The sequence below is a fragment of the Leuciscus leuciscus genome (assembly GCF_965113295.1).
Source record: "Leuciscus leuciscus genome assembly, chromosome: 16".
Lineage (NCBI taxonomy): Eukaryota > Metazoa > Chordata > Actinopteri > Cypriniformes > Leuciscidae > Leuciscus > Leuciscus leuciscus.
Genome location: NC_138740.1, coordinates 33,969,492 through 33,981,055, shown reverse-complemented (window position 1 = coordinate 33,981,055; position 11,564 = coordinate 33,969,492). Strand labels below are relative to the sequence as shown.

The window sequence follows — 11,564 nt, the reverse complement described above, 5'->3', positions numbered from 1 at the left end:
GCGAGTGTGAGATCCTTCTTATACTGTCTATGGTGAGATCTCGTGCAGAGTTGCCAGATTGGGCGGTTTAATCTATTTTGCGGGCAAAAATGGGTTTGGGCGGGTGGATAAAAACTTAGCTAGCTGACTGACACTGCGGTTTCATGACAACTCTCTCCGGGTCAGCCGCAGCGCCAACACAGATTTGAATGTTGCGATATGATTTTGTCAAAGGTTTTATAGACAGACGAAATGGAAGAAGAGTGTGTGGGTGTTTGAATCGAGATCACAGTCTTTTAAAGATGAATCGTGCAGCTCTATAACGACACATTTCATCCTCTGTTGGAATGAAAGTGGCTAACTTCTGTCAACCTTATCTATAAGCAAGGGCAAAAATAAAGCAATTTAATTTGAATTAATATCGGTAATAATCTGTAATAAAAAAAATCGATTTTAAAATCGTTTAAAAAAATCGCGATACCTAATATTAGGTGAATCGATTTTTTTCTCCCAGTCCTAAGAATATGCATGTTTCATGTTGCTATTTGAAATAACTGAAATGTTAAAGTGTGTTATTTTTAATGTCCATATGTCCACTCAATGTTTTTATGTTACTGAATGCTTTTGTTCCAAGCGACTTTTAGTGACAATAAACAGACTCATTGATAGCCTAAGTTTATCGCATTATTTTCCGTAACATAAGCTTGTAGTTTAATAGTAGAATAGTCTGACTGAAGTCAGTGTAGCCTACTTTTGCGTTCATTTGATTGAATATGGTTTCTAAAATCAGATAGGCTAAGTCGAAAAATGGGTCATTTTAAAGCTTGTTAATGATTTCAATGTGTTTAAATGAGAAATAAGCCAACAAAAATGTGGGCCTTTTTTTGTGCATTCTCGTGGTTTTTGACGAGGTTTTGGGCTGAAAAACCTGGCTGGCACCTGGCAACCCTCGTGCTTTCAAGACTAGCTTGCTATTGGTACCCTCTCTGAAACTGCCTACCCTAGCTTTGACTGAAAGTGAAACTTTACTTTGAGATTCATTTCTAACTAAGAAAAATGGCATCTAGTTCTTTGTCTGAGGAGGATTTATCTTGTCCGGTGTGCTGTGACATTTTTGTAAATCCTGTTATTCTGTCGTGCAGCCACAGCTTTTGTTCAAGCTGTATTCAGAGGGTTTGGAAAAATAAAACATTTAAAGAATGTCCGGTTTGCCGAACAACATCTTCAAATGATCATCCTCCGGTAAATTTGGCTTTGAAGAACCTGTGTGAGAGTTTTCAACAGGAGAGAAGACAGAGATCTGGATCTGGAGTCTGCAGTGTTCACAATGAGAAGCTCAAACTCTTCTGTCTGGATGATCAACAGCTCGTGTGTTTGGTGTGTCGAGACTCCAGAAAACACGCCAACCACAGATTCTGTCCTGTAGATGAAGTTGCCGCGGAAAATAAGGTCAGATGATGTTTAAAACATTTGATTAAATCAAATGTCGATAATTATTGTTAGACCATTTCACTTTGGCAAACTAATTGTAACGGGTGTTATATTTATTTATTAATTTCACTCAAAATCTCCCCATTTGTTATTATCATTTGTTATATTTCTTTAATTATTTTGTATTCTGGAAATTATTCTTTTAATATTTCATTTAATATTTTCATTTAATTTATTTTTGCATTTAATAGCATTCTATGTTTATTTAATAATTTCACTCAAAATCTCCCCATTTGTTATTATAATTTGTTATATTTCTTTAATTATTTTGTATTCTGAAATTATTCTTTTAATATTTCATTTAATTTATTTTTCTAATATTGATTTCTATTAACTGAAATGTCATATTTATATGGTTATATGGTAATTTAGCAGTATAGTTAAATACGGTGCGTGGCTCCTTTAAGATTTATGTTCTGTTTCCGGTTGCTCTCCTTCAGTTCGCGCCTTTGCGGTAAATGCGACTGAAGAGAGGCTGCTATAACGAGAGAGGAGAGCCACAGACTCGAGCTTGTTTTGATTCAATTGTCTTTTTATTCATGCAGAATAAAATCTGGCCTGAGTAATTTCTGTTGCCCGGTCTCGTTCATCTACCAACACAACGCAGAGCTAAACGAAGACCGATCACATAATACTGAAAAAAAAATATTCGTGTGGGTTTATTTATTTATTTACACAACAATTCAGAATTTTTTTTTTTTATCTGATAGGCCCAGTAGTCAATAATTGTATCCCTTAAATCTCATCTTTGATCACCAAAATAACATATTTAAAAAAAATTCCTATGAAAAAAATTTATTCATGTATTTCAAATGGATTCGCACGCAGAATGCATCAGATTAAGTTTTAAAGGGGTGGTTGAGTGTGATTTCATTTTTCTAACTTTAGTTAGTGTGTAATGTTGCTGTTTGAGCATAAACAACATCTGCAAAGTTACAACGCTCAAAGTTCAAAGCAAAGGGAGATATTTGCTTTTAAAGAAAAGGACTACAACAAACGGCTGGTTGGGACTACACGACATTCCTCTCGGGTTAGTGACATCACTAACCCTAGAATTTACATAAACCCCGCCCCCGGGAACACAGTCCATGTAGAGAAGAGGAAAAGTTGTTGTATAAGAGTACATTTGTGTGTCAGCTCAAACTTTAGCATCCATCTTTTCACATGCAATAGAAAGTCACTCTGTGTGCATCTCAAAACAGTTCATATATGAGCAATTTATAGATTTATCATGACAGAATATCCTAATTGAAGATAGTTAACTCCACATCAGCTTCATAAATTCATCAACTAACCATTCAGAGACGTCCTGTTGCATTCTACATGTTGTCACTTCTTGAGTCTCTCCATCCTTATCTGACTCCGTTTAACATTAAAGGCAGAACAGTTTCTGTCATTTTAGTGTGTCTGCGTGAGGTAATAGCAGCTGCTAACAGACACGAGCTCTTGAAACCCCGCCCTCTGCAGCAGCTCATTTGCATTTAAAGGGCCAGGCACAAAACGGTACGTTTTTGCAAACCCTCAAAAATTGACAACTTTAACTTGCTATATAAAAATATCTGTGGGGTATTTTGCGCTAAAACTTCACACACACACTCTGGGGACATCATAGATATATTTTACATCTTGTGAAAAGGGCCTTATACCACCCCTTTAAAAATGTTTTGAGCTGTTGTGGTGCATGTTAGCTCAAATCCATTCCCTCCACTGTCTGTACTAAATAAATAAAAATAATAAAAGAGGCAAAAAATCCAAAATCAAATAAATGTATCAATAAACACTGTTTCTGTTGTTTTCTTCCAGGAGATACTCAGAGCTTCACTGGAACGCTTACAGAAGGAACTGAGAATATCTGTGAATCGTGAACAGAATCTGTGTAAAACTGCTGAAGATACTAAGGTTTGAAATAAATAATGTGATTAATGCAATTCTGGAAGTGTAGATACTGATGTAGATCTAGTTTGTCCAATATTGTGTTTCATTTCAGTTTCACGCTCAATGCATAGAGACTCAGATTAAAGAAGAGTTTGAGGAACTTCACCAGCTTTTACATGATGAAGAAGCGTCCAGAATAACAGTGCTGAGAGAGGAAGAGGAGAAGAGGAGTCAGAGGATGAAGAAGAAGATTGAAGAGACGAGCAAACAGATTTCATCTCTCACAATCACAATCAGAGACATCAAGGAGCAGATGAAGGCTGAAGATGTTTCATTCCTGCAGGTGTCAATCAATCTTCATTATTCTCCAATGATATGAATGGCAATTTCAGAGATTTAAACCAAATTAAGTTTTGCTGAATTTACATTATTTTTCTTTACAGAACTTTAAGGCCACATTGCAAAGGTTTGTGTGTTTTTGTCTCTGTGCTTCTGAACTCAAATCATCACACTCTTAGAAGAAGAGGTTCTATATGGAATCTTAAAGGGTTCCGTCAGGCGCTTCTTATGTAGAACCTTGTAGAGGTTCCCATCATTTTATGGGTTTAGTTTGAATTAACCCATTCATACATTTATTCAGGTAATAAAATTTTATGCATTTAACAGCTTGTAAACTTTATTACTAAAATTAAATATGAAAGTAAAAATTTAAGACATTTCTCCTTTGAAACTTTTTGGCATAAAGGGTTCTTTAAAATTGAGTCAAGAACCCTAGAGTTCTATATATAACCACACTGAACCATCAGCATCTCTGACTCTTGAATGTTGTTTCAGAGCCCAATATATTCCAGATCCAGACCTCAGTCCAAGTGTGACGATCACTTTCACAGATCACCTGACCAACCTGAAGCTCAATGTCTTACAGAAGATGCAGGACTATGTTGGTAAACGTGAGTAAGACAGACACAGCAATGACTTCTGTGGTTATTTGTCTTAATGTGTGTATATGAGTGTGTATCTGTTCTCTCTCTTCAGCTTCAGACAACATCGCAAGCAAACAAGAAAAAGAAAATGAAATTAGACCAGTAACTAATTTCTTGGGAGCAAAGAAAGAAAATGAAATTAGACCAGTAACTCATTTCTTGGGAGCAAAGAATGAAAATGAAATTAGACCAGTAACTCGTTTCTTGGGAGCAAAGAATGAAAATGAAATTAGACCAGTAACTCATTTCTTGGGAGCAAAGAAAGAAAATGAAATTAGACCAGTAACTCATTTCTTGGGGGCAAAGCAAGAAAAAGAAAATGAAATTAGACCAGTAACTAATTTCTTGCAAGAAAAAGAAAATGTAATTAGACAATTAACTAATTTCTTGGGGGCAAAGCAAGAAAAAGAAAATGAAATTAGACCAGTAACTTGTTTCTTGGGGGAAAAGAAAGAAAAAGAAAATGAAATTAGACCAGTAACTAATTTCTTGGGAGCAAAGAATGAAAATGAAATTAGACCAGTAACTCGTTTCTTGGGAGCAAAGAATGAAAATGAAATTAGACCAGTAACTCGTTTCTTGGGAGCAAAGAATGAAAATGAAATTAGACCAGTAACTCATTTCTTGGGAGCAAAGAATGAAAATGAAAGTAGACCAGTAACTCGTTTCTTGGCGGCAAAGCAAGAAAACGAAAATGAAATTAGACCAGTAACTAATTTCTTGCAAGAAAAAGAAAATGTAATTAGACAATTAACTAATTTCTTGGGGGCAAAGCAAGAAAAAAACAATTAAATTAGACTAGGAACTCATTTCTGGGGGGCAAAGGCCCGTAAATGTCCCCCTTAGGGGCTTCTTTGAAGAGCCAAACATGACAATTATGAGATCCAGTTCCCAGTTGTCCGAAAATAAATGAACAAATGAACGTGAAAAAACAAATCTGTTGGAATGTCATGAAATCAGTATTTCAATAATGTTGGTTCAACATCATATTTGCAGCCTCATTTAATGCTAAAAATACAACAAATGTAATGTTAACATCAATGTTACAATCTGAAGTACAAATGCTGAAACAACATTAACATTTCAACTACACTTCAATTTCACATCATCAAATTCCTGACCCATACAAAGTTTCTATTACTACAGTAAAACACTGTGCTTTGTAAAACACAAACTTGGTTTTCAAGTTTGATGAAAATGTACACTTTTAATACTTTTCTCTTATTTTATTTCAAAACAATAAATAGAAATGACTTGCTCTTCGAAAAAACTTGAATTGATAAATCTTTAAAATCTTTGGGAGGTAAAAAAAAATCATCATGTTTTTATACATATTTTATTTATTTTTATTTATTTTTTTATTAAAAAAAATATATATATTTTTACTGTACTATGTTGCATTATTTAGATTTTTTTTTCCTTATAATATTGTGTTATATTTTATTTTTGTGTAATTCCTATGTTTGTCTACATTATGCCTGTACTTGGCTTCTGCACTGGAAGCTTCTGTCACCAAAACAAAATCCTTGTGTGTGTGTAAACATACATGGCAAATAAAGCTCTTTCTGATACTAATTCTGCAGTGCGCGTTCATGTGTTTTGGAGGCGTGGCTTTGGAGACGCTCTGACAATACTAGCTTGCTATTGGTATCCTCTCTGAAAACTGCCTGCCCTACCCTAACCCTAGCTTTAACCGAAAGTGAAACTTAACTTTGAGTTTCATTTCTAAGCAACTATGAAAAATGGCGTCTAGATCTTTGTCTGAGGAGGATTTATCTTGTCCGGTGTGCTGTGACATTTTTGTAAACCCTGTTCTTCTGTCGTGTAGCCACAGCTTTTGTTCAAGCTGTATTCAGAGGGTTTGGGAAAATAAAACATTTAAAGAATGTCCGGTTTGCCGAACAACATCTTCAAATGATCGTCCTCCGGTAAATTTGGCTTTGAAGAACCTGTGTGAGAGTTTTCAACAGGAGAGAAGACAGAAATCTGGATCTGGAGTCTGTAGAGATCACAAAGAGGAGCTCAAACTCTTCTGTCTGGATGATCAACAGCTCGTGTGTTTGGTGTGTCGAGACTCCAGAAAACACACCAACCACAGATTCTGTCCTGTAGATGAAGCTGTCGCGGATAATAAGGTCAGATAAATGATGTTCAAAACATTTGATTGAATCAAATATCAATAATTATTGACAGACAATTTCACTTTGACAAACTAATACTGAAAAAAAATACTCGTGAGGGTTTATTTAAACAGGAACAATTCACACATTTCTTCTTTCCAGATCTGTTAGTCTCCCTGTAATCAATCATTTTATCCCAGTTAAAACTCATCTTTGATCCCCAAAATTACAGGATCAATTTCCCTCTGAAAAAAATATATTCATGCCTTAAAATAGCTTGAATTTAACTCCAGAGCCATATAGAGAGATAGTTGCGATCACGAAAGTTCCCAAATGCTTGATCGTCACGTGATTCGCGCAGACTTCAGATAGTTCCAGGAAGAGCTATTCATATCGAGGTCTTCTATCCTGCTCCTGGAGGGCCACTTTGTAATCAATAAATGCATTGATTTACAATATCTATATAATACACAGACATGTGAATGTAGTGTGTGTATGTATGTAGTTACAGCAATGTTGTTTTTAAAATATAAAAATCTGCTAATATTTTAGGATTAGTGTGGTCAGCCAGCGTTGCCTGCCTTGTTTACATATTTCAGGCTAACATAACCTGTTTAAAGACCGTGTTGCGGTTGTTTTGAAGTAATTTAATGTTCTTAAACATGTATGTTAGTTAGTTAAGGGCAAGATGGGTCATTCCTACTATTCTGTGCCATTTTAGCTTGGTAAATTTCTATGAAAATAAAGTAAAAAATGTCCATGATTTAATCATTTTATCTGAAGAATAGCTTGTTACACTACAAGAAAAATATATTGGTCCAGCTCAGGATATGACTCTTTAATAATTTTTACCAAATTCTTCACACATGTATGTAAAGGCCAAATGTCCACCCTGTCACATGACATTCTCATCTCAATTAATAAATGTTTTGAATTCACAGTTATTGTAATATTAACATTTTCTAAGAGCAAAAATGTCCCTCACTTTACCCTGCAAATGTATTTGAACAAAGTTTTCATTAACAAGCATTATCTTGAAAAATGTTGTTGTATTTTAAGGCAGAGTGGTAATTTTAACACATTTCTTTTAGAATAAAAAGATTCTCCTTTTTCTTCCTTCCTCTCTGTCCTTTCTCCACATGTCCTTCTCCTTATTGAGGTGTAAGGGGGAAACAGTTTAGGACCCAAGGACCAGATGTTTGAAAGAGGACCCGGAGTCAGAATTATAATAAATTGAAGAAAAGTTTTATTGAAGATAGTTTGCAGTTTCATCAGCAGAAGTTCAGCTTCAAGACTCACACAGGAGTTTGTAGACCGTCCCGCTTACAGTTACAAAGATCACAGCAGTTACACCCTACCAGAGGCGGCCTTACCTATGTTTCACCCGTTTCAATTGAAACGGGCCCCGCCCTCCAAGGGGGCCCCCAACAGAGCAGGAAAATCCCATTCATTTTCTCAATAGGATATTTATTTTCAGACATAATGTCTAAAGTGGTCTCCAACACGTCGCTCGCGAGAGTAGCTCGTGGCCTGATTGGAGGTAGCTCGCCAAGGGCCGTTCACATATCGCGTCTTTTGCACGCTCAAGTTCGTTATTTCAAATAATTGAAGCGACGCACTAATTTTTTCCAGGCGCCGCGCGAGTCAATATGAAGGATGGGGGTGCACCCAAACTACGGGTGTTTTTTTCTTCTCCGTAAATAAATCTTCTAGCAGAGCTACAGCAAGCGTTTATCGGTAGTGGAAATCCATTAGCTATTAAAACTTCTCTGTCGTTGTGGAGAGCGCATGCATGGTACATAGCAACGACAGACGCCACGGGAAAATCGGACCGAATTTTACTATTAATAATAAAAGATAAGCTAATGTGCATTGTAAATGTCAGTATTTTGTCTTTTTTGAATCATTCTTTTTATAAAAATGATTTAAAGGCTGAAATATGCGAGGTTTATCTTTTTATAAAAACTTTTTTGTCAAAACTTTATTTGAATTTGGCCATCATTTTTAATGTTACTATTTTAATGTTTATGCAAACAAAAAGTGCATATTGATGGTAAGTTTATTTGTTATTTGCTGGTTTTCGACATAAAACTTGGTGAATTGATTTTATTGTGTAGTATTAGTACTTTTCGAACAGGATTATGTGATAACCATGCTCATTTTGGTCACTATAATCATGAAATTACATGTTCATACCATTTCATCTCTAGTTATGATGCACTATAAAATCAACAATAATTATGTGTTTTTACAGTATAATATTTTTTTTATATGTCAATTAAGGGTGACATATATAGGCCTAGGAGTTATGAGACATTATTTAAGAGATTTAATTATTGCATATAGCTCTCGGCCACTTTCATTTTTAAAAAGTAGCTAAAAAAGGTTGGAGACCCCTAAACCATCCAAGTTAGATTGACCATGAGCTACGAGGCTGTGAAACGAAAGTTTCTGCTCCTATAAAAGCCACAAAGTATAAAAATCAACCTTGTTATTTGCGATCTTCTGGAGAAATACTACACTACCCATAATTCTAAGCAAAACACTGACGTGTAAAACGTTTACCACAAATAAACAAAAGATTTTGATGCACGCCATTCATATTAAATCGTATATTCCACCCCATACCCGCTACAACTAGAATCACTTTAAGCATGCAGACGCAAAGACAATTTGATGTATTCCACTTAATACACAATAAAACAATATACTATAAGATTCGTTAACAACGTACCTCCTGGTGTTCTTCTAAAATGAGGGTGAGCCACAAATCCGTGAGTACAGTTTACAAACCCGTGGGAACGGATTGCGAAAGCGTGAGCACGGTTTATGAATTTGTGGGTACAGATTGCACAAACTGAAGGCACGGTTTACAAGTCTGAGAGCGCGGAATAGAAACTCGTGGGTACGGTTTATTAATCCGTGGGCACGATTTGTTAAACCGAGGGAACAGTTTGAGAATTCGTGAGTACGGTTTATAAACTGGGCGCACGGATTGCAAAACCGTCGCCACGGATTATTTTATTTTTTTTAATCACACAGTTGACTTCCCGGGCTCCGTAATAATTCAAGTTGAGGGGATGTTTTAGCTGTTTTTTTTTTTTTTTTTTGTCAGTCCAGACAGCTGAAAATATACTGTGCAAATCAATTAAGCAGTGAAGTTGCCCTGCGTGAAAGGGCGAGCATTATTCCAACGTAAAACGCTGTATTGTATATAGTTTTAATCAAATAAGGTTGGATTATTTCTATGTTGAGCTGCCTGTTAATGAAGCTGAAAGTGCACGTAATAAAATAATATGATGCAAACCAACAGGAATCCTTGCTTTTTCTGCTCTATTATGTTTATATTTTATGTGGGTAGGGCCCCATATTAGTTATTGAAACGGGCCCCCAGATGCTTAAGGCCGCCCCTGCACCCTACACCAAGGTCTAAGCTACGTCATTGCTTCAAGTTGCAGTTTCTGATTGGCTAAGAACACATATAGTCTAAGCAAATTTCCACACATGGATAGATAGGAGAGTATGTCACCATTAGACAAGAGTTGTCGCACGATTCCTAGATTTAGGTCTGCGGTGAACCCGGAGGTCAGAGAAATGCGTCTTCGGTTCTGTTGTTGCATACAACAGTGTCCCATAGCTCCTATACAAGACCTGCACAGAACATCCAACACACACACAAAAGCACTAGCGAATCACAGTTTCTCCAAGGTTGACGAGGGCCTGAGCTAACTATCATCAGGAGAAACTACCAAAACATACTGATAATACATTCCCTCCTCAGGAAGAAGTACAGATACTATTCACTTTAGTTTTTTGAGAAATACACATGAAAGAGGTACAATTCTGTAAATCAGGTGAAGTCACGTGAAACAGATATATGGACAACACATGTTGAGGGTCACATCAGAGTGTCCCTAAAAGCAGCTGGTTAACACTCACAGCAAACATATGATTAAAAGCATAGTTGAATCACTCATTGAATATAGAAATGATTTATGCAGAAATGCTTATCCCTGATTATTAATCACTCATTACATATACATTGAAGCAGCAGTGGATTCCAATCCAGCCCCGACAGTCCCCCGTTTTAGACCAATGTGGGGTCCTAAACACCACACCTGGTCTTAAAGGCTGCTGTTTCAGACCCATGCTTCTCTGTCAGATTAAAAAAACAAAACAAGATCTTTTTCCTTCAAAGACTTCACATAAACAAAATATCCTACATAGCACATAGTACATTATTTACCTCCAGAACCTTTGGACATAGCTGTCTTTACTTACACAGCAATCATTCATCTTGGCTAATTTGGTTTTATCATCAACGTAACTGATTACAAAACAAGTACATATTTGTTCACTGGAAGCCGGGGTTAAATAAGCAAGCACTGTTGCTGTATTCCTAGCATGGGCTAGACCCGCAGTCACTACTCAGACCCTAAATACAGACCTTGTCTATAATCATAAATACCAGAATATATAGTTTTTTTTTATAAAACTATGATTTCCAGTTCCTTTTAATAAACAAAGATGGATGGTTAATCCATTATTTTCACTTCCCCCTTTATAGACCCTTTAGGTTCAAAACACAATGGTTGTCTAACTAAAACTAAACAAAAAAATAAAAGAATAATAATTAAGACTCATAATAATCCATCTAAGCACTTTAAGTTTCTACTGAAATCATCCTTCAGTTTACAGTCACATATGTACCATCTTAAAGGTAGGGTAGGTAATCATTTTTCTAAAAAAAAAACATTCCAAATTTGTTTAAACTGTCTTTATATACCAATACATAATTAAAATGTAAGTACTCTGAAAAAGAAAATTAAAAAATCGAGTGACTGTAGACCTTTTAATCTGCAATAAACACAGCTCATTATTTCCATTCACTCCACCCCCTCCCTTCTGAGCTCCTTCCAAAGCCACGCCCCCAAAACACATGAACGCGCGACGCCAAATGCTCAGGCTGGAACAAGACGCATTTATTACCTAAGACGAGTGGAGAGGAAGGAGCGCAGTACATACAGTGACATCATGTCAGAATCACATGTAATAAAATACCTAACTTTATCACTATGAATATAAACAAATAAGATTTCTTTTAGTACTCACTATC

At 35.9% G+C, this 11,564-nt stretch overlaps 1 protein-coding gene across 7 annotated transcripts in view; it reads left to right on the top strand.

Moving 5' to 3' along the window:
* The first annotated feature begins 921 nt into the window (after nucleotides 1-921).
* Nucleotides 922-11,564, top strand: part of LOC309478124 (E3 ubiquitin-protein ligase TRIM35-like) — a 42,260-nt gene continuing 31,617 nt past the window's right edge. For 3 of the 7 annotated variants that reach the window (XM_082141661.1, XM_082141660.1, XM_082141657.1), the window contains exon 1: nucleotides 5,125-6,463. In XM_082141661.1, coding sequence (XP_081997787.1) covers nucleotides 6,071-6,463 — 393 coding nt within the window. In that variant the 5' untranslated portion in view covers nucleotides 5,125-6,070. Of the gene's footprint in view, nucleotides 1,429-3,273; nucleotides 3,370-3,457; nucleotides 3,689-3,788; nucleotides 3,812-4,179; nucleotides 4,296-4,380; nucleotides 6,464-11,564 lie in introns of those variants that run through there. The other 4 variants (XM_082141656.1, XM_082141655.1, XM_082141658.1 and 1 more) reach the window with 4 other exon arrangements.